The 22,571-nt window shown below is 55.5% G+C and overlaps 3 protein-coding genes across 4 annotated transcripts; 1 reads left to right on the forward strand and 2 right to left on the reverse strand.

Moving 5' to 3' along the window:
* Positions 1-1,605: 1,605 nt before the first annotated feature.
* On the reverse strand, positions 1,606-8,223 carry WDR31 (WD repeat domain 31). 2 transcript variants are annotated; one of them, XM_066332544.1, is made up of 9 exons: positions 8,177-8,223; positions 7,304-7,433; positions 6,827-6,901; positions 5,750-5,894; positions 5,566-5,666; positions 4,587-4,656; positions 4,088-4,227; positions 3,141-3,303; positions 1,606-1,766 (listed from the first exon to the last, which is right to left on the reverse strand). In XM_066332544.1, exons 1-9 carry the CDS (start codon positions 8,221-8,223, stop codon positions 1,606-1,608), a joined length of 1,032 nt encoding a protein of 343 aa, XP_066188641.1. The 2 variants fall into 2 exon arrangements, with proteins under 2 accessions (XP_066188641.1, XP_066188640.1); XM_066332543.1 differs by lacking the exon at positions 8,177-8,223 and having other exon boundaries at positions 7,304-7,516.
* A 2,376-nt stretch (positions 8,224-10,599) lies between these two features.
* Positions 10,600-20,542, forward strand: BSPRY (B-box and SPRY domain containing). The gene is made up of 6 exons (XM_066332545.1): positions 10,600-10,674; positions 11,685-11,783; positions 12,677-12,907; positions 14,305-14,330; positions 15,461-15,585; positions 19,607-20,542. Exons 1-6 carry the CDS (start codon positions 10,651-10,653, stop codon positions 20,131-20,133), a joined length of 1,032 nt encoding a protein of 343 aa, XP_066188642.1. The 5' UTR covers positions 10,600-10,650; the 3' UTR covers positions 20,134-20,542.
* A 997-nt stretch (positions 20,543-21,539) lies between these two features.
* Positions 21,540-22,403, reverse strand: HDHD3 (haloacid dehalogenase like hydrolase domain containing 3). Its single transcript, XM_066332547.1, has one exon. It carries the CDS (start codon positions 22,401-22,403, stop codon positions 21,687-21,689), a length of 717 nt encoding a protein of 238 aa, XP_066188644.1. The 3' UTR covers positions 21,540-21,686.
* Positions 22,404-22,571: the final 168 nt, after the last annotated feature.

A 22,571-nucleotide genomic window follows, 5' to 3' on the forward strand; every position in this document is an offset into this window, starting at 1 on the left:
TCCAGTGTGTTGCAGCAGCTGCAGTCATAGCTGCTCTGGAGTTTGGGTGTGTCTGAAGCACCAGTGTTGGCCTGGACTTGGTTGGCATCAAGTTTTGGGGGTTTTCCCACTTTTTTTGGTTGTTTTTATACTGCAGGTACCACTTTCTGCTGTAATTTTGATCCATGTACTTCTACCCTCCCTTCCAAATTCAGCTCCCAGGTGTCCTCCAAACATTTGCAGTAACCACAGAGCCTCAGGTTTGGTTCAGTTTCTGTTACTGCCCTTCTCACCTTCGTTTTTGGTAGGAGTGTGACTTCAAACTTGATTTGCATTTAGAGCTCGCTCAGAGGGAGAGGCACGTGGTGCCCTCCTTCCTCTGCCTCCACACAGGTGTCTCTGGATGGAGATCTGCATCCCCCTGGATTCACTTACAGTAGATGTCCAAGGCCAGGGAATCTTTTCTTTTCCAGGTACCACCTTGTGTCCTCCTCCTCCAGTTGTCCCATGGACTGGTTGTTGCAAATCCATGTCAACATCTCCTGTTTAGGGTTTGCTGTGTGAGGTCACTCAGTGTAGGATTGTCTTGTTTTGACCTGCCCTGGGGAGAGCTTTTGTAACTTGTTTGTTGTTAAATATTGAGGTTTTGCAAATGTTTTGCTCTGGAAACTAAAGAGGCTTTGAGCGTTTGAGAGCCAGGGCTCTTGGTCTCACAAGGAATGGGGAAATTACAGGAATTTCACAATGCAGTTTGATTTCTCCTGGTGTAAAAACAGCCGAGGAGGGGTGAGGTCATTTGGTTTGTTCAGCTTGGAGAAAGGGAGGCTGAGGGGAGATTGATCAGTCTGCAGCTTCCTCGTGAGGGGCAGCTCCATCTCTGCTCTGGGACAGGAGCCAGGGAAGGGCTGGAGCTGGGCCAGGGCAGGCTCAGGCTGCAGAGCAGGGCAAGGTTCTTCCCCCAGAGGGTGCTGGCACTGCCCAGGCTCCCCAGGGAATGGGCACGGCCCTGAGGCTGCCAGAGCTCCAGGAGCCTTTGGCCAGCGCTGCCAGGGATGCCCAGGGTGGGATTGGTGGGGCTCTGGGCAGGGACAGGGGCTGGGCTGGGGGATCCCTGTGGGTCCCTCCAGCTCAGGATATTTTGTGACTGGATGAAAACCTTCAGGAGTAAAGAGAAGATGGATTCACCTCCCTGCTGTCAGCTGGAGAGCAGCTGTCTGTGCCTTGGGAACATGAACACAGTTCCTTCCAGGGAAAATACAATGGAATGAGAGGCCAGCAACCAACACAGAAGAATTATTTAATTGCAGTCTCCTCTGGTCTGTGCCTGGTGCTCAAGTAGCTGTTCCTTGGACCTGGCATCTCATCTCCCTCTGCCCATCCCGTGCCTCTGCCTGCAGGGACGCTTTGCAAGGAGAATGCAGGAGGCTCAGTCAGGAGCAGGAGCTTGGCCTGAAGGCTCCCGGGGTTTGGCTTTTCTCCTGGTCAGCTTTGATGCCTCCCTGTCACCCACGAGACCAGTCACTCCCCCAGCCCTGCTGCCATGTCTCACAGGCACAGAGTCCCTGCTGCTCACTGTCAGGGGAGCTCTTGGGGTCACATCCCTTCAGTGACAGAGGGTTCCCGTGCTCAGAACGCTGCCACCTCCCGCAGGACCAGCTCTGCGCCGCCGCTCACACGGAGCACGTGGATGCCGGAGTTGGAGCTGGCACAGAGCAGGGTGGAGCTGTCGCAGGCGGCCAGCGAGGCCAGCGGGCCTGAGCCCTCGAGGCACAGCGTGGCCAGGCAGGCTGCAAGGGAAGGGAAGGGACAAGGGAGGGATGTTGGGTTTGCTGGGATGAGCAGGGCCACACCAACCTCCCACCTCCGGGCTCTGCTTGCCTGAAATGGGTGAGCTGCTGCCCTCACTGTCCTGGATCCACACACCCAACACATTGGGATGTGGATGTGCCCCTGGAACAGAGACTCTCACCCCTGTGCACTGCCCAGTCAGGCCGTGGCTGACAGGGATCCAGACTGGGGTGAGGCTCATGGGGTGAGCAAGGCTGGATGGACCTACAGCCCTCACCCGGCAGAGCTGCAGGGCATGCCTGCCTGGAGGCATTTCCAACACACCTTTTTCTCCCACATTTCTTACAGTTTTTCTAAGGGCTGTGCTACACTCACCACATGGTTTTGATGAATCTCCGAAAGAGAAATAAGATTTACAGTATCCAGTGCCACATGAGCCTTTCCATTTGTGTCTGTTATTAAACCCTCTGTGCCAGTTTGTGCAAAGACCCCAGCCCCAGGCTGAGCTGCAAACAGAGCTGCACTTGGCCTGGACCCACAGGCAGCTGCCTCTCCTGGTGTCCTGCACCTTTCCCAGGGCAGCTGGATTATGGCTCACCCAGCTAGGAAGGCAAGAGGATCAAAGCTGCTGCCAGCCCCATGAGCACTCTGGGTGCACAGGCAGCAAGGCAAATGAACAGGTAAGAGAACAGAAGGTCCTTCTCTACAGGACAGCCTCATGTTTCTATTTTCATCCCATCTTAACGAAGTTCCCTTGGAGAGGGGCTTAGCCCCGGGGAGTGTCTAATGCTGTGAACCTGAACAGCTCCCAGGAGGTCTCTGTCTGCAGCACAAGGGTTACTAAGAACCTGCTGCCAGGCAGGGCTTGGCAGGCAAACAAACACCTTTGTGCCCAGCTCAGGCAGGGACTCACCCTCAGCCCCAGGTTTAACCCCAAAATGCCCACGAGTCCCCTTCAAGAGGACAACCAAAATGAGGGTGTTGGCTGACCAGCCCTCTGTCCTCCAGCACAATTTCTATTCCTTACAACTTTCTACTTGTACCTGCAGCAATCTCTGCAGTGCCCCTGTTCTTTTTTCTTTTTATCATTTGTCCTTTCATGGCTTAACTCAGCTGTATCTTTAAAAGCTGCCTGGTAATTCTTCCTCTTAGCTGAGAAAGGGCTCTGTCATCTCTGACACGCAGCTCCTTCATGCTTGTTGAGCCCTGGGTTTGCCCTGGGGCATTTCTCCACTCTGCCCTGCAGCTGGCTTGGAGTAAACTCCAGAGATTGCAGCACTCACCCTGCCCATCACCACCAGGAGACAGAACTGAGGGAGGTGGGTTTGTTATCTAAGAGAAACGAACATAGAGTGGGCAGGAGCCTCTCCTACCTGCAGTGTTTTGGTCCCAAACCTTCACCGTGCTGTCGCTGGAGGATGTGGCAATGCTGGGGGCCAGCGTGGGGCTCCGGGGCAGGAAGACACACGAGGTGGTGGTCTGGAAATGCCCTTTGTACTCACACACTCGGCCCTTGGTCTGCCTCAGGTCCCAGAGCTGCAGGAAACAGGCAGTGGTAGAGCCCCAGCTCTGCCAGCACCGAGTTGTTTAACCAGGACAGGAAGGTGGGGTGGGATAAATAGCTCTCACCACTGCTCAGAGTCCCATGGCTACTGCCCTGGTCCCTGCCTTGCTCAGAGTTCTGAAGAACATCAAAGCCCAAAGGGTTTTCACCACTGGTGACTGAGCACATGGTCACACCCATTAGAGACAACAAGCTAAGACTGTGCAGGCAGGAAAGAAGCATCCAGCCTGCTCCCATCCTCAGCCCTGCCCACCCTGGGGTGGGACAGTTTCACCCTCTTGATCCTCACAGACAGGACTGAAAACCTGTAGCATTGTATCCCTGGTTTGGAAACACCTGAAGCAAGAAATCCCTTATTGGCTTTCTGTAAGAAGCTTGTGTTTCTCAATGCCAACACTGTTTTTTCCCCTGTGTGTTTTACTGAAATGAAATTCCAGACTGGTTTGAGGTGTAAGGAATCTTAAAGAACCTTTAAGAGTTTCAATGCCCTGCCAGGGGCACAGATGCCACTCACTAAATCACGCTGCTCCAAGCTCCATCCAGCCTAGCCTTGGACAATTCCAGGGATGGGGCTAATCCCAACGGTTTAATCAGGAAGAATGACTGCTGATATTCCCTGAGCAGAACTTCCCAAAGGGACAGGCAGGAAGACACAGGCCAAGGCAGTGGGAGCACTCAGACCCTTGAGCTGTGCTGTGCTGCTCTCCCTGCCTGCAGGGAGAAGGGAGGGGAGGGAGCAGGAGCCCGGGCACTCACGGTGGCCTCGGCGCCGTGGCCGGCAGAGCCGCTGCTGCAGCTGAGGCAGTACCGCCCGTCCTGGCTCACGTCACAGCACGTCTGGATGTGCTGCTTGGCCGGGAACGTGTGTGCCACCTGCAGCTCCCGGCTGTCCCACACCCTGCGGGGAACAGCAGAGGGCAAGGACACCCTGAGGCATCATCACCACGATGGATTCCCTCTGTGCCCTCCCGCACAGCCCCGCTGTGCCCACACGCTCTGCCCTGGCTGCTCCCAAACTCTCCCTGCTTCCCTACGTTTATCCATGCTGGATCACTCCTCCAGCCTCCTTTCTCACAAATTCTCCTTTTCACCCACAGTCACCACCCAGTGGCGCTCCCGGCCCCTGTCCCTGGCTGGAGATTTGCACTCCCAGGCCCAGGTGAGCTGGCAGGTGGCTTTTAGCTACACCAGCTGTGGTCATGTAACCAACAGCCTCAGGCTGTACCTCCCTTCCCTGTGGCCACAGGGAGAATTTATCTGGTGGTTTTATCCTCTGAGGTCTGGATGACATAGGGCTCCCCAGGAACCCAGCACAGGTGTGTGACCTGTGGAAAGGGAAGGATGAACAGGACCCACCTCTGTGTGTAGCCCAGGCTGTGTCTGCCTGAGGATGGAACCACTGAGCTGCCAACCTCTCCCTCCTCCTGCAGGGCTGGGAGCTGGAAACGTTGGATGAGGACATTTTCTGCTCCCCTGCCAGGCCCAGTGCCAGTGGGGTTACTGGGGGTGATTGAAGCTGGGAGGTGCCAGCAGCAGGACACAGCCATGGGAGCAGGGACAGCACAGGCACCAGGGGGTGGTACAGGAGGGAATGCAGCCTCATTGCACAGGGCTTGTTCAGCCTGGAGAAAAGGAGACTCAGGGGGATCTTCTGGCTCTCCACAGCTCCCTGACAGGAGAGTGCAGCAAGGCAGGGGTCAGGCTCTGCTCCCAGAGAACAAGCAGTGAGAAGAAATAACCTCAAGTTTTGACAGGAGAGGTTTAGGTTGGATACTGGGGAAAATTTCTTTGCTGAAAGGGTGGTCAGGCATTGGCACAGGCTGCCCAGGGCAGTGGTGGAGTGTCACCATCCCTGGAGGGATTTAGAAGACAGGTAGATGTGGCACTTGGGGTCATGAGTTAGTGGTGGTTGTGGCAGTGTTGAGGGAATGGCTGGACTCTGCCTTACAGATCTTTTCCAACGTCAGTAATTCCATGACTTTGTGTGCTTCCAAACAGCTCTAAGAGCATTGATAAATTGCCATGAGTCCCCAGGTACCTTTGTTCTCCTGGGTTTGTTACCTGGAGAAGAGTAACCAGCCTCAAGCTGAGCCTGCCCAGGTACACAGTGTCCCAAGGGCTCCCTTCAGCACCAAGCGCACAGCAAATTCTCTCTGCACAGCTCCATGTGTGAAATAACCATGTAGGCAGGGAAACAGATGATGGGATGGGATTTGAGGAACAGCAGATACTACCAGATTCCTGGAGATTGCAGCTCTGCCCAGACACTCCCCAGTCTCAGTGTCCCACTTGCACACGGTGTTGTCCCGGGAGCCCGTGCACAGCTGGGAGGCATCTGCAACCACAAGTTAACATCAAAAACAAGGCAAGAAACCTTGTCAGTCAGTCCCTGGGGACTGGGAGTGTGTTGTCCCTCACCTGGGCTCACAGCCAGTCCAGTAACAACCAGGTCATGTCCTGGGAAGTGCTGGCTTGGCCCTGAAGTTCTGTGGAGCTCCCACATCATCACTGTCTTGTCCCGGGATGCGCTGAAAACTCTGTTGGAGTCCAGGGCTGAGGTGACCTGCCAAGGGCCAGAAGGAGAAGCTGCTCATCCTCCTGTCCTGTTCACAGGGAGAGCACAACTCTGCTGCTGTCCTGCCACAGCCCAACGTGAACAGGAACACGACTGGGGAGAGCCTGGCCTCCCAACTCTGTCCCTGACCCCCCCAGAGCCAGGGATGGTGAATAGGTGCCCTCAGGTCTTGTTCTTAGAAACCATTCATTTTACAGGAAAACTTCCTTACAACCCTGAACTAGCCCAGTGCATAGTTATTTTGAGCACTGAGGTGAACAAAGCCCCCTTTGTCTTTGCAGTACCCACAGTCCAGGGGACCCACTGGGGCTGTCCCCTGTGCAGGTGCACCAGCCACATCACACACAGCTATAGTGTGTGGTGTGGCTGGTGCACATCTGCTCTCCCAGAAGCCTGCTTAGCTTTGTCACCTCAGTCCCAGGAAGGAAATTAAAGCCCTGCTATTCCCAGAATATGCCAGCTACTACACTTAGTATAGGTATTCTCAGAATGTATCAGCCAGGCATGGCTGATTAGTGGAATAATGTCAAGCCTAGCAGAATGAGACCTGAAGAAAAGTGAATGGCATCTCTGCATCAAAAGCTTGACCTCATTATTTCATGATTCATCCTGAGCTTTTGCTACAGTCTCTTGGAGTGGAAGACAAGATTACATGCAGACCTCCTGCAGCCCTGTTCAGTCTGGATGCAACACTCCATGCTGCTTCCAAAAGTATCTGTTGGGACCTTGGCAAAAACCTGATGTGTTCTGATCACAGAATCATGAATCGTTACGTTTGGAAAAGACCTTTAAGGTCTTGAAGCCCAACCTTCCCCAGCTGGACACCAGGAATACCCTGATCCCACCTTTCTGTGTGGGTGACAGAGCAGTGCTCCACCATTCCTGGCTCCCCAGCTCCTGAGGGGGACCCTGGTGCTCACCTTGGTGACCTCGCGCTCGTGGCCGAAGAAGCGGCGCAGGGCGGCCCCAGATCTCCAACTGGACACGGCCACGCTCTGCAGGGACATGGGCAGGGGTCAGCACGAGAGCAGGGCAGGGGCATTTTTTACATCCCTGCTTACGTCATACCAAGACTTGTGCACAGTCCACAGGACAGGGAACAGGTTCCTCTGGTTTTCAGCTCCTAGAGCATGTACAGCTGTCCTTACAGACAGGTGATGTAAGAGTCAGTCTGGCAATCCCAAGCCTGAGTGGGAGCATTGATGTGATATGAGCTCTGGAGAGGTTACAAAATTCAATTCCATGTGCTTCAGTGCGTGCCCTCACTCTAAACTAATTTTTCCTTTCTAAATCCAGGGACCAACACAGCAAACCATCCACGGAAATGTTCAAAGCTCGCATTTCAACCTTATTTTTGAAGCTGTTGATGTATTTTCCTGTTCCAGGGAATACCTCACCTTATCCGTTCCTCCTGACACACACAGGTCTGGTTTGAGAGCAGCCACCGAGGTGACAGCGTCGGTGTGAGTGGGGCTGTGCTGCTGGGAGGCACCACGGGGTTCTGTCTGTCCCACGGAGCTGTTGGCCCTGCAGAGGAACAGGGATAGCAGTGGGACTGCAGAGCCTGGGAAGAGAAGCCAGGGTTCCATGCCCTGGCACCTCTGCTATCTTCTGACATGACATCTGTCTTAGAAAGCCAGAGAGAGGCTGTGAGTGAGATGGAGCACACCTATCCCAGCTCTACAGCTGCTGAATATTTAATTTTGCTCACTCTGTGCTGGTGCGAAGAAGAAAAGAGATTCTGGCCTCACCAGCCTCCACAGCCACTCACATGGATCAGCCTCTGCTGCTGCTCAGCCCTTGGCAGTGACACCTTCCTGGCCATGAGTCCCCCCCTACTGCCACCCTGTGCTGCTCTCCAGGTACAGACCCCTCTCCCTGCTGCCAGGGACTGAATTATTTCATCTTGGCCATGAAAGCTGGCAACAGGCCTGGAAGACACAAGGCAGTTTGGGTATTTGGGCCAAAGACCCACTCCTGGAGCTCTTCCCCTTCAGAGCTCTGCCTCAGCCATACAGAGCAAAACCACTGGCCATGGTTATGTGCTTGGCCATTCCTGTGACCAACATTTGGGATTTCAGTCCTCCAAAGAAGCTGAACAGACTTTAGAAATGAGAGTTAGAAATGAAAACCTGATTCAAACATCCAATACTGAAATGATGGATGTTTGAATCAGCCCTGTGCTTGCTATATTGTCTGGTCATTTGTGTTCAGTCTTTACTCTTACAGCTGGTCTATTAACAAGACCTGATTTCCCAGCATTGCTTTACCTGTATTTGGTTGTGTGGAAGCTGATTTTACTCTGAAGTTCCCCCATAGCCCTGGCAAGGAGCAGGCAGTGGTGGGTGTCACATCAGCCCCTTGTGCACCTACTGAGGGGACACAACCTGTGGGTGAAGGGACACAGCATCACCAGGGATCCAGAGGGGTTTCTGTTTGTCACACGTACAGGATTAAGTGCTGATAATGTGTTATCTACATCCTAACTCCATTCAGAGTAAAAAGAAAACCTCAGAGGAGGAGACATTGGAGGTCCTGAGTGGAACTAGTTTAAAGCAGAGCCAGCAACTCTGGCTGGCTGGTTACTGGGACCTCACACCAAGCTTAAAAATGTCCAAGTGTGGTGAGGCCACAGCAGAGATGGAGCTGCTGCCTGTCATTCTTTACACCTCCTCTTACTCCTGGATCTGGTCTGGACTTCCATATATCCTGGAGATCCCCGTTTTTGGATTGGTGAAGGCAAGCACCTTCAGACTGAAGCTCGTACAACAACTGGTGGGACCAAGTGCAGTCACAGGCAGCCCCAGCTCAGCTGAGCCAGCCTGCCAATACTTGAAGTGATCTTTCCATGAGCTGAGGAACACTTTGGGAAGACTTTCCATGTCCAAACATCAGTTCCAGGCAAGACAGGACCACGTGGATAACCCAGATGCATTCAGCAAACACTTGCTGGCCAGGCTGGGGCCAGGCTGCCCTGTCCTCAGGAGGGCTCAGCACAGCCAGACCGTGCAGCAGATCCACCCAGGTGAGGAGCAGCATCTCCCCCCGTGTCCTCATGGGTCACAGACCCAGCAGAAACCAGTCTCAGTGACAGTGAATTGTCACAGACAATAACTGGCAGCTGCTTAGCTCGAGGCACACTAATTGGATTTAGTCTGTTGGCTTGCCCATCTTCCGTGGCTGTAGCATTTTGCTAATCAAAATCAGGGGAAAAAACCCAATTTGCTTTTTCCAGCAAAAAAAAATGCTTGAAGGTTCTGTCCACAAAAAATAGTGAAAACCAAATCTTGGAAGCAGTGAGCAAAAGAGGTTGGGTTTCTACAAAATTCCCTTTCTAATTTTACCCTGACAGCCTTTGTGATTAGCAATTAGTAATACCCAGTTAATCTCCTGCTGTTCCATCCATGAGTTTGCATGTTCCAAAGATGTGAGGAATGATCAATCTCACAGCTGAGGGGCTCTGACAATTTGGCAATTTATTATTTCAACCAGACCGACTGCCCCAATTGTTTCAGTTCATCAGGAACATGATTTTTCTCTGACAGTGGGAGAACTCTGCAAGCTGCAAACCAAGATTGCAGGAAAAGCTAAGACCTGAATTCTGAGTTTTAAATTTTGATAGTTATGGTTTCCAACCTACAGATAATGTTCATCCTTACCTGCACATCAGGTCACAGGGAGCTGCCTCAGACCAGGGGAGGCTGCAGGGAAGGTGGGAGCTTTGTCCTGTGTTTCACTGCTCTCCTGCCCCTTCCTTGCTGTAAGAAAGAGCAGATTTTTCTGCGTCCTGGATGAGCACAGTGCTCAGGCAGGATGTTAATCCAGGGTTTTGCTGTTTTATCCCAACACACGTTTATCCATCAGCTGCTCCACCACAAAGCTCTAAAAACTCAGGGATCCTACAACAAGTGATCCATACTAAGTGATCCATGCACCTCCACCTGAGTTTCATGCTGGAGAATGCCCTTATCCTTGCTTCCCCCCAAATGCATCGCTTGACAGAAATCAAACACTTTTTACTGAATTGCTTTTGAAAAATAAGCCAACCTGCTGCCTCCATCTGTCTGGACTCTGCAGTGAAAGCTGTACTGTGGGACAGAGAATGTCAACAACCACAGCAGTGGCACAGGGACCCCAGCAGCGCTGCCCCAGCCTCATGGGGGAATAAGCATCCCTTCGAGGAAGGTGTTTGGCTTTGGGAAGAATGGAGATCCTGGTTTCCTAGAGCTGGGTGTGACCCCACGGTGGTGCTGGCAGGTCTCTGTGGATGGGGGTGTCCCTGCGGGAGTCAGTGGGAGCATCCTGGGTCCCTACGGATGGGGGTGTCCCTGTGGGGTTAAATGGGAGCATCCCGGGTCCCCATGGATGGGGGTGTCCCTGTGGGTTAAATGGGAGTGTCCCTGGTCCCATGGATGGAGGTGTCCCTGTGGGAGTCAGTGGGAGTATCCCGGGTCCCCGTGGATGGGGGTGTCCCTGTAGGGCTCCGGGAACATCCCGAAGGAGCCATGCGGCACGGGCAGAGGCGAGGCGGGGCAGCCCTCGGGAAAGGTTTGCGAAGGGAGGTCTGTGAAGGGCAGCCCCGCGGCCCGGCCCGGCCCCGCCGCGCACTCACCGGCCCCGGCGCCGTCCCGCCCGTGCCGCCGCCCGCTGCCGGCTCCGCGGGGCCGGGCCGGGGCGGAGCCCAGCCGGGAGCCGGAGCGCGGCCGGGCGGGGCCGCCACCCCCGCGGCAGGTGCGGGCACAGCATGGCCCGGGCCGAGCGGCTGCGGGTGGGTGAGCGGCCCGGCTGAGGGGAGCCCGGCCGAGGGGAGCCCGGCCAGGCTGAGGGGAGCCCGGCCCCGGCCGAGGGGAGCCCGGCCAGGCTGAGGGGAGCCCGGGGCCGGCTGAGGGGAGCCCGGGGCCGGCTGAGGGGAGCCCGGCCCCGGCCGAGGGGAGCCCGGCCAGGCTGAGGGGAGCCCGGCCCGGCCGAGGGGAGCCCGGCCCGGCCGAGGGGAGCCCGGCCCGGCTGAGGGGAGCCCGGCCCGGCCGAGGGGAGCCCGGCCAGGCTGAGGGGAGCCCGGGGCCGGGCGGGCAGAGGGGCCGGGCGGCTCCGGGGTGTTCCGGCGGGGCGGGCGGTCCGGGGTGTCTCGGGGGGTGTATGGGCTGCGGGGTGGGTATGAGCGTCCCTGGAGGTGTGGGACGGTGGGGGAATATGGGGGTTCCTGGGGGTGTGTGGGGGTGCCGGTGGGGGTATGGGGCCACAGGGGTTCCTGGCGGGGTGTGGGGGAGCCTCAGGAGCTGTGGGACCTTGGGGGTCCCTGGGGCTGTGTGGGGCCGTGCGGGTCCCTGGCCGGGTGTGTGGGGGGGTCCCTGGGGGTGTGTGGGGCCGTGGGTGTCCCTGACAGGGTGTGGGGTCCCTGGGAGTGTGTGGGGGGTCCCTGGGGTGTTTTTGGGGGGTCCCTGGGGTGTGTGTGGGGGTCCCTGGCCGGGTGTGAGGGTCCCTGGCGGGGTGTGTAGGGGTCCCTGGGGGTGTGTGGGGCCATGCGGGTGGTTCCCAGAGGGAGTGGGTTCTCTCAAGGACCCTCTGGCGGGTGTGTGTCCCCCAAGGATGGCGATGGGGGCTCAGCCAGGGGTGTGGGGCGGCGTGGGGCCCTGGTGGAGTGGGGGGCTGCTCAGGGGTCCCCCTGGAGAAGGGGCTCTTTGTGGGGTGGTGCAGGGGGACCGGGGGGTGTGGGGTGGCTGCCGGGGGCTCGGGGCCCCGTTCCGGCCCGCATCCATCACCTGCTGCTCCGTGTCCCAGAACAAGCTGGTGGAGCGCTGCGAGCGGCTCCAGCTGCAGAGCGCGGCCATCGCCCGGCACGTGGACGAGGTGCTGCCTGCCAAAGACCAGGCCGTCCTGGTGAGTCCCTGCGGCTGGCCCTGCCCGCTCCCCGCTCGCCGTTCCCGGCAGGGATGCTCAGGTCCCCGGGGGGGAAACGTCGGGATGGGGCTGTGGAAATGGAGTGCCAGGGTGTGTCTGGAATTCTTGCTTCATTTGCCTAAAAATTTGCACAGCCAATGGTGCGAGTGTACAACAATCAAACGTTCTACTAGGATCAGTGCCTTGGAATTCCTGGGTTTATTTGTTCCTTGCTGTCACTGAGAATGAGGACAAAGGACAGTGATAGAATCAGAGAATCCCAGACTGGGTTTTGGTTTTGGGTTGGAAGGACACCTCCCACTGTCCCAGGCTCCTCCAAGTTCCCTGTCCAGCCTGGCCTTGGGCACTGCCAGGGATCCAGGGGCAGCCACAGCTTCTCTGGGCACCCTGTGCCAAGGCCTCACCAGTCTCGCAGGGAAAATTTCTTCCCAGTATCCCATCCAGCCCTGCCCTCTGGCAGTGGGAAGTTATTCCTTCCTGTCCTGTTTTTCCAGGCTCTTGTCCTCAGTCCCTCTCCAGCTGTCCTGGAGCCCCTTTAGGTCCCTGGAAGTGGCTCTAAGTCCTCCCTGGCATCTTTTCTTCAGGCTGAACCCCCCCAGCTGTTTCAGCCTGTTTCTCACCTACAGTGACTCTGTGGAGATTTGCTGAGGGACAGGACTCTGGTCCGTCGCAGGTTGTCACTTAGGTACCAGGGCTGGCTGAGTGGGCAGGTTTGGGACTGCTGTGGTGCCAGGTTCCCCATATGCCATGGCCTAGACTCAGTGAGCAGAGCAGCACTAGTGGCTGAGCCCCAGCAGAGCCAGCAGAAGCAGCTGGGGCTCCCCTCAGGGCTGGGGCAGGGCTGATGCTGCTGCCGTGTCCTTGCCCGGCAGAGCGCGGCCAGCGCGGCGCGGGAGCTGGTGATCCAGAGGCTGCTCCTCGTGGGGAAGGCCTGTGAGAACGAGGAGCAGCAGCTGCTGGAGAGGGTGCACACCGAGGAGGAGCGGGTGCACCAGAGCATCCTCACCCAGCAGGTGCACTGGACAGAGGCTCTGCACAAGCTGGGTGCCCTCCGCACCTACCTGGTGGACATGATCACCAACCTGGATGACCAGAGCCTGCTGGTGAGTACTGTGAGTCGGGCAGCCCAGAGCTGACCTGCACTTTTTGTTGTGGGACTTCAGTGCAGTGTTCAGCAGCTGCCGTGCTGACAGCAGGGAGGCAGAGGTGGACAGGACAAACATTTGCAGATCTGGCTCAGGGAACTTCCTTGACCTGATCCTGATAAGCCCCTGTGGTTTCCTGGTGGTTCCTACAGCATCTGCTCTGCCCAATCCTGCTCTTGCAATGAGGTCCAGAACCACCTGGGTTCAGGTCTCTAAGCCCTGGGCTTGTAGTTGCCCTTAGGCTGGACAGCCAGGACAGCTCTGGGTTGTGAGCTGCTCTTACAACAGTTAGTTGTGCCACCAGTTTTCTAGTGTCTAGTTTTAATAAAAATTGACCCTTGGAAACACCTGCAGCTCTTCTGGAAAGTCCCCTGTGTTGCCTGGCTTAGCCCTGTTAGGGATATTCGTGGTGCAAAGCAGCCTGTGCTTCCCCTTGCTCAGTTCCTTCTTTGGTTATTGAATCATCTGGGTTCACCCAAGTGATTCCTCTCATTTTAGATATGAGCAGGACTTCTGCCTTGCTTAGCCTCTGTTCCCACGTGTAAATTTGTGAGGAAGGGAACAGCAGCTCAGTTTGGAAAACAGACCCTATCCTATGGAAGGAAGGCAGATGTTCCTTTAGTGGGAAAGGCGGTTCCTGTCCTGCCCCTCGATGTGTTGGGCTGTAGCTGCACCAAAAAGAGGAGAGGTTGGAGAGCAGGATCCATCAGCTGCCTGTGGCAGAGAACAGCCACACCCTCAGTTTCTCCTTTTGGAAGAGAATTAGGGATTCACGTGTTCTCCACCTTGGGTTGTTGGTGTTGGTACTTGTGACTGTCTGGAATCAACACATGCCATGCCACAGAGAAGCTGAAGGCATGCAAAGTGCACTGCTTGGATTTGAACAGGGATCAGGTATTTCCTTATCACTTTGCTGTACCTTGAGAGTGCCTCATGCCCAGCAGGTACAGAAACAAGTGGGACTGACCATCAGGTCACCTGACTCTCGGCTTAAACCCTCTGCAACCTCCCTCCTTTGCTGTAAGCCCTGGGGTTGTTTGCTGGGAGCACAGGCTGTTCCTGCAGCCTGCCCTAGTGGAGTGGAGACAGAGAGGGGACAGCAGGCAGTGCCCCAGCCACACGTGTGATGCATTGCCTTCAACCATTACCACTCATGTTCTGAGTCGGGAAGTGGGAAATGTTACAGCTGAAGAAAATGGATCTTGGATGCTCCTGCTTCTCCCCATGGCTGAGGTTGGGGTGAGGGGTGGCTTCTCTGGGTCAGGAAGGGGAATGCTGCTCCCTGGGTTTGCTGTGTTTGGGGTGTCTTCTGTGGGGATTGAAGATGTGATGACTCTTTCTCTCCTTGTCCCCAGCATGCAGAGCAAGAAATCTTCGAGAGGTTAGTACCCAGCTGCTCCTGGTCCTTTCCCTGACCCTGCTCCAAGCTTTCCCTGCTCCTGCTCCACACCTGCATAGCCACAGCTCCTGTGCTGCTTGCCGTGACTCAGGCACCCCATGACACCTCCTTTGTCCCTTGTGCTGTTTTTGTTGTGGACAAGGACAGAGCACAGAGATGCCAACGTGGCCTCTTGTTTCTGCTCCATGTGCTGTGCTGCACCTGGACATGCTCCATGTGCTTTCCCAGATCAGCAGTCCTTGCTCATGGGAGACCTTCTGCAGCTCCTTAGAAAACCCCAGGGTGTGCTGGGGGCTGGAGCAGGCCTGTGCCAGGCGGTTGGCAGGAGGTGGGATGGTCTGTGCTCCATGCTGGGGGTGCCTGGCACAGCATCTCCCCAGCTCTGCACGGGCAGGGAGAATCAGGTGCAGGTCTCAGTGTCCCCAACAGCCTCATCAGTGACACTGGGCTGCCCTTCCTGAGGGAGCACCTTGGTGGCTGTGTTTTTATTTAATCTATTTAGTTTTATCTAAGTCATTTATTTCTGTGGCTGCTATGAGAGTGCTGGTCCTGGTCTCACTGTGCTGCCAAGAGGGCCTGTGGGGGTATTTGTGCCTGTGGAGAGTATGGAATGTGCCAGAGCACATCCCCAGCAGCCTGTGCCACAGTCTGTCCTCATAACCAGGAGCTCACTGTGTTCTGCAGCCCACAGGAGCCAGCAAACCCCTGGCTCTGTGCTGGGTGGAACCTGCTGTCCTGACTTGCTCTGTGCCCAGACTGTGGGGCTCTGGCAATAGATGGAACTCTGATTCTCTGCCTGTTCATTGTGCTCCCCTGGTACCCTGATGGCTGCTCTCAGACACATTTATTTACCCTGTGTCTGCTGAGTGAGGAGCTGTTGACTCAGGCTGCTGGGTTGTGTTTTACAACACTGCAGCCCTCTCACAAGGAGCTGTAAGCAGAGCCAACTGAAAGTATCACTCAGGGTGAGAGCTGGCCAGACACCCCTGCTGTGGTCTCTCTGCAGCCAGAGCTCCTCTTTAACTTCTGCCATACCTCATTGTGATCTTTTAAACACCTCCCAGCACAATAAATGGTTATATTTTAAAACAACTCCTGTTTTCCTTTGCTAGGATGGAGGTGGCAGAGGGAATCTTGGAGCCACAGGAGTCTATGAAGTTAAACTTTAATCAGACCTGTGTTCAGAGTCCACTGCTGCATCGACTGTGGGCCTGTGCTGTGCTCTGCTGCCTCACAGGTCAGTGTCTTGCTCAGATCTTGCAATGCTCCAGGAATTCCCGCACCCTCACTCATGTTGTGCCCAGAGAAACACCCTCATGCTGTGTCCAAACTTCCTCATGCTGTATCCTGCTCCTCTGCTTTCCCAGCCCCTGCTTGTTTCTAGGAGCCCTTTCAGGGAGGCAGCAGCAGCTGTGGGAGGTGTAGAGGGTGCAGTGGGGGCTCCAAGCAGGTTGTGGCTCAGGGAAAAACTGGAGTTTGAAAAGGTTGTGTGTCTTCGCAGTTCTGTGGCTTTGACATTGTGTGGTTTCTTTTGCTGTTTCCTGGGTCTCTGGTCTTCTCTTCAGTAGTGAAGCTGATGCTGCTGTGGGACTCTCTGTCACAAAAGTCTCTGTTCATAACGTTTAGCATTGGGCTGCTGGGGACTCTTGAGAGGCTGATTTCACCTGTGGGGTGTCTGTGAGACTCACCAGTGCAGGGGCCAGTGAGTAGATGAAGCAGCGTTCTGATCATGAGCTGAGGTTGTGGCTGTGCATGAGCTGGTGGCTCTGGAGGTGTTTGTGCTCTGGCTCAGCTCCTGCTGTACAGCTGAGGCTGCACTAGAGGCATTTCCCAGGCCACTGACGTGCTCTGGGACTGGTCTACCTGGTTGGTGCTGGCTGTGTTAAGCAGGGAAAGACGTTTTTCCTCCGGCTGTGATATGCTTGAATGACTGGTTGTGAAATGTTTGCTTTTACTCTGGATTTCAGTCTGTTGTTAGAGTATTTCAAATGCATTTTTTGTTTCTCAGAGATGGCAACATCCTTCATAATTTGCCTTGTGAACAAATTTGCCTAGGGTGGTTTTTCCAAAGCTTCTGTACAAACTTTGGATTTCAGATCATCTTGCTGAGATTCTGATGAGCTGTTTCCAGTTTTTCCATGTTTCCAGGCCCAAATCCAAGGTCTGCACTTCAGGCTCTTATTGCTATCATGGTTTTAAGTATTAACTTGGGAGTCTGTGCCTATCAAGCACTACCATCATGTGTTTTTATCTACTGCAAACTCTGCTGTTGCTCTCCCTTTGTGATTAATTTCTCTCTTTGGAATCTGTGAGTGTTGGCAGTGGAGGAAAGTGTCCCTGCAGGGGTTGGGGCTAGGTGATCTTTAGTGTCCCTTCAGACCCCAATCACTCTGTGATTCCGTGCCAGCCCCTCCAGTGGTGCATTGACAGTGTCACAGAATCCCAGAATTGTTCAGGCTGGAAAAGACCTCTAAGACCATCCAGTCCAACCTGAGCTCATCACCTTGAGCCCACCAGCCCAGAGCACTGACTGCCACATCCAGTCATGCCTTGGACACCTCCAGGAATGCTCATTCCACCACCTCCCTGGGCACTCCCTTCCAGTATTTAACAGCCCATTCAGGGAAGAAATTCTTCCTGAAAGAATCAGTTGAGCAGGTTCTCAATGTTCAGAGCCATGGAGTCAAGCAGGAAGCCTTTCCCTAATTTTCTTTGTTGTGACAGGGTTCTTGTAAGGATTCTTCTCCCAACGGTGTCCTTGTGAAATGTAATGACTTTCAGGCATTTGGTTCTTGTGGTGGATGTGCTGATGCACTTATTACACAGGAATCTCATTCTGTTTGGGGTTTGTTGAGTGTGTGGTTACATTTCACATGTCATTACTGCATGCTGAGGATGCCTGGTGTATCTTTGTGGATCTCATCAGCCCACAGGCCACGCTGGACCAAGCCTTCGACATTTAATATTAACAGCAGTGGTCTGAGCTTGCCTTAAGACACAGTAGTGTGAAGTGTCACTCTGTGGTCCCTTCTCCCAAAGGCAGATGAGCAGGTGGCTGTCTTGTTTATTTGCTTGAAAACAGAAAATTCCAAGCCTTGATGGCTCACTCCATAACCTCTAAAAAACTTGTAAAGCAGCTGCAAAAGGGCCTCCATTTCACTCTCAAAAATAAACATGACTCCTTTGATGCCTTTACTTGGCATCCAGGCTTCTGTATCACTTCTGTTTGAGGTTGGCAGCTGCTTCTTCATTACACCACGAGATGATGTAAATCTTCTGGCACTGTTTTGGGAGGGATCTCGCTTCATGGGAACTTGGATTTTTAAAAGCAGTCAGATGTGCTGCAGCTCACACAAATGTGCTTCCCAGAGTTCTTAACTGTGGGAATTTATTGTCCCAGTGTCCCTCATGTCCCAAGGCCACCCTGATGGATACAGAACACAGAGAAAATAGACTTGAGGGCGAGATGAATTCCCAATGGAATCATTCATCAGAATTATATGTGAAAATCCAGATTTAATCATGACAAAACGCTTGTGTGAGGGGGAAAATTTGCTGATCTGAATTACTCTGCTGTTACTTTGCCAGCATTTCCCCTCCCTCAGATGCTCCCCTGGAACTGCAATTCCACAGCAAAGCAATGTGGGTGTCACTGGGGTGGTGTTCACTTGCATGGACCACCAGGATGCAGCCCTAGGTTAGCTGTGTGTTGCACAACAGGAGGTTAATGCCCTCCTTCTGCCTGAGGAAGACAAAGTCTGGTGCTGCTCTGTTTTCTATGAATTCAGAGCAGCATTTGGCTTCCTGGAAAGCTGCCCTGCACACCAGCAGCGTGGGCAGCCCCAGAACCCCGTGGAGATCTCAGGTTTGGCTGCTGTGTGAGGAAATAAATCATCAGATGAAGGAGGCTGGCAGCTCCTGCTGAAGGAAATGCTGGCTTCAGCTCCTCTTTGGGCTCACTCTGGCTTGCAATAACGCCTCCCTAACATGCACAGGTGTGTGGCATTGATTTGCAAAGGGATAATTGAGCCTTGGTTCATTTGCCAGGGAGCACCTGGGCAGGTGCAGCCTGAGGAAACCTTGGAGCGTTGCTGCTGGATGCTGTTTGCTGTTAGAGGGATACTGACCCGGGTCCTGGAGCAGGCTGGGCTCTGGGATGACCCTGTTGAGGTCATCCTTTGGTTCTTTAAGGGCTCATTGTGCTCTGTGCTGGATGCTGAGCAGAGGGTGTTGGGCAATGGCTGGTGCTGGTGTGACAGGGTAGAGCTGCTGGCAGGGATGGGAGAGCCACTGAGTCACCCCTCCAGCCCTGTTTCCATGGTGGTTTAAGATCTCAGATGAATGAAGTGAGGGTGGGGCAAGGCAGAGCAAGGAGGGGCTTCTGCTGGCAGGAACTGGGACTCCTCAGGAGCAGGTGAGTCCACTGGGCATCAGCCTCATCCCTGCTTCACCAGTTTAGGGACTGAGGATACACTTGTGCAAATCCACAGCCTGCAGACCCAGAGAGGGCTCTCAGAGGGAAGCATGCAGCCAGGGCAGGGCACCATGATCTTAGAGATCTTTTCCAGCCTTGACAATCCTTGATTCCATGATGTTGAAATGGTGCAGAGCCACAGTGGGTGCTGTGTCCTCTGGCCAGCCTGGCTGCTACTGGCTGGGTTTGTACCCTCTTTTTTTCACAGCAAAGCCAGATCCATTTACAGCCATGCTCAGCTTTAGGCCTGGTGCCACCTCCCTACGGTGCTTCCCTCACCTCAGGCTGGGTTGATAAACACCTGGGGCTTTGTAGCAGGAAAGAGATTTCCCTGCCTGGCCCTCTCCAGTCCTGTTTTTCCGGCTTGGCAGGTTTTCTGCACACAGCCCTCCCAGTCTTGCCAGGCTGTTGGCTCCCCTGGCTGGGGGAGGAGCAGCCAGGTCCTGCTCACCCACCGTGGGGGTGGGAAAGGACAGGAACTAGGTTTGGATCTCTCCCAAAAGTGGGGTGAACCAACCTGCTGAGTTCTGTTCTGTGGGGTCAGGCCAGGGTCAGAGGAAGATAAGCAGGGCCTTTAATGCAAAGTGGAGAGGTGTCTGGTGAGTTCTGGCCCTGGCTAAGAGGAGAAGCTGTAGCACCCAGCCTGAGCTGTCACCCTGGGGAGCAGATGGGGCCCCAGAGACGATGTGTGAGGAGAAGGTGGTTGTGCTTGTGTTTCTCCTGGCCATGACTGCCTAAGGTTGCGGCCACTGAGTCAGTGCTCACCACATGGCTTCTCTTGCAGGCTCACAGGAGATACACATCGACGAGAAAACCCTGAGCCCCCACCTCAGCCTGTCAGACGACAAGAGAACGCTGACCTTCAGCCCCAAGAAGGCGAAGGTGGACTCGGACTGCCCCGAGCGGTTTGACCACTGGCCCAACGCTTTGGCCACTGCACCTTTCCACTCGGGGGTCTGTGCCTGGAAGGTCAGCGTGGAGCAGAGCTGTGCCTACAAGCTGGGGGTTTGCTACAGCTCCGTGCCCAGGAAGGGCTCTGCCAACGAAGGGCGCCTGGGCTTCAACGCCTCCTCCTGGGTGTTCTCACGCTATGACAAAGAATTCCGGTTCCTGCACGCGGGGCAGCCCCAGCCCGTGGAGCTGATCAAGGCCCCGGCAGAGATCGGGGTCCTGCTGGACTTTGCAGGGGGGGAGCTGCTCTTCTATGATCCCGATTCCTGTGCCATCCTCTTCTCCCACCGCGAGGCCTTCCTGGAGCCTGTCTACCCCGTCTTTGCCGTGGCACACCAGAGCATCTCGCTGGTGCTGTGAGCAGGGTGTGGCCGTGTGTGTGACTGTGTGTGCTCTGCACAGTGCCTCGGGGGAAAAGAGCCCGGGCAGGGCTGTGGGCTGTGTCCAGGGGCCTTCAGACAACGCCTGCCTTCACACTACACCTGTTCCTCTGTGTTTTCTGCAGCTTTCCTCTCGTCCCAGAGCTGACCCCGTGTGCTGGGGTGGGGGGTCTGGGAATGCCTGGCCGGGCCAGCTGCTCCTAGGTCAATTGTTTCATTTCTGCCTCACCAAAGGCAGCTTTCCAGTCTGCTGGTGGGCTGGAGAAAAGAGGAGAAATCATGAGAGATATGTATGGGGAAATGGCAGGGAGGAGGCCCGTGGAAAGGGACATACCGTGCTCTACAGCTCCTTGACAGGAGGGTGGAGCTGGGAGGTCAGGCTCTGCTCCCAAGCAAGAATGAAAGATAAGAGGAAACAGCTTCAAGTTGTGCCAGGAGAGGTTTAGGTTGGATAGTGGAGAAAAATTCTCTGGCACAGGCTGCCCAAGACAGTGAGGGAGTCACCACACCTGGAAGGGTTTAAAAGGTGGTGTGGATGTGGCACTAGACGACATGGTTTAGTGATGGCCTAGGCCTAGTGTTGGGGGAACAGTTGAACTTGATCCTAAAGGTCTTTTCCAACCTAAATAATTCTGTGATTCCGTGACTGGGACACAGCTGGAGATGCTTTTGGGAAGAGCTGCCCCACTGCAGAGAAGGGACAGTGTACTGTCCCCACAGGGACAGGGGCCTGTTCCCTGTGGGGGAATCATGCTGGGACAGCGGCACTGCTGAGGGGCTGGGCCATGTCCAAGCAGAAGAACAAGCGAAGAGTAGCAGAAAGAAACCAAAACAGTGTCCCAAGGGAATGGGGTTTGAGGGTAACATGGTGCAAACACAGGGAGCTGATGGCAGTAGGCAGGGAGGAAGGAGAGGTGTAGGCCTGGAACTGAGCCAGAGAAAGGGGTTTAAAGTCACCTTTAAAGGGTTATCTTTATTTCTCACGACCCAAATCAGTAAAGTTTGTTAACTGGCGATTCATTATGTGAAATTGCCCAGCTCCAGACTGTTTTGCCCACAGCAGGAGACCTGCAGGCACCTTCTGCCTGTCTACTGCTGTTGGGAAGGGGGGAGATGTTGGTGAGGTGGCACTGAGGGTGCAGGGCATGGGCAGGGGTGTCCTGGGTGCTCTGTGTGGGCAAACCTTCCCTGGGACAGGGCTAGCACTTGCACTGGGGGATGATTGAGCCTGTTCCCGAGGGGACTGAGAAGGGATAACCTCAGTATCTGCCTCCATCTCCTGCCAGAATGAGCCTCTGGGGTGACCCAGCCCTCTAAGGGGAAGACACCACATCTGACCCTCTTCTGTGGTGTTTTTAGAGCCATGAAACACATCTGCTCCACTGCTGGGCATCAGAAATGTTTTATTGCATGAACAATCCTGCTCCATAGGCAGTTCAGACTTGCTGCTTTTCCCTGCCCACTGGCAGCAAGAAATCTCACGTCGGGACAGTTCAGCACTCGGCAGCAGCACTGGACCCCTCTGACCCGCATTTACTCCTTCTCGATGCGATCCAGGAGATGCCTGAGCGTGGGCAGGACGTGCTCGGGGGGCACCTCTGGCCCCTGGCCCTGCCCGGCCGCCCGCAGCAGGAAGCTGTGCATGCCCGCGGCCCGGGCTGCCCGGTAGTCCCGGCTGTAGTCATCCCCGATATGAGCCGCCTGCTCGGGCCGGGCCCCGCCGAGCCGCAGCGCCTGCTCGAAGATCCTCCCGTCCGGCTTGGCGAAGCCCGCGGCCTCGGAGGTGAGCACGAACTCGAAGTGCTGCCGCAGGTTGCACTGCGAGAGGATGACTTCCAGCCGGTTATCGAAGTTGGAGACGACTCCCATGCGGAAGCCGAGCTGGCGGCACCGGCTCAGGGTCTCGGCGGCTCCCGGCAGCATCTCCCAGTTGTCAGAGCTGCTGTAGTCGCGGTAGAGCTTTTCTGCCACTTTCGTCAAGGCTGCCTCGTCCTGCACGCCCGAGAGCCTGAAGCTCTGTTTGATAACATCCAGCCACCACTGCCGGGAGCTGAGGCCCTGGCCGTGGCCGTAGTTGGGGAAGCGCCGGCTCTGGGCTCCGTACACCTCTCGGAAGGCGCGGCCCAGAGCCTCGGGCTGCACTTGCAGCCCCTGGGTCCGGGCCTCGGCCGCATAGCCCTGGCCCACGGGCTGCCGCAGCCGCAGCAGCGTGTCCTTCACGTCCCAGGTCAGCAGGCGCAGCCTGAGCATGGCCTCAGCAGCGCCCGGGAGAGCCAGCGATGCCGGTCACATCACAGGGCTGCGGGCACCCCAGCCCTTTGTCCGCCTCAGTAGGAGCGTGGGTGTCCCTCCGGCGGGGCTCAGGGCCCCTCTGGGGTAAGCATGGAGACGCGGCAAGGAGGGCAAACCCCGCTCCGA

Source organism: Sylvia atricapilla, chromosome 19 (genome assembly GCF_009819655.1).
Source record: "Sylvia atricapilla isolate bSylAtr1 chromosome 19, bSylAtr1.pri, whole genome shotgun sequence".
Lineage (NCBI taxonomy): Eukaryota > Metazoa > Chordata > Aves > Passeriformes > Sylviidae > Sylvia > Sylvia atricapilla.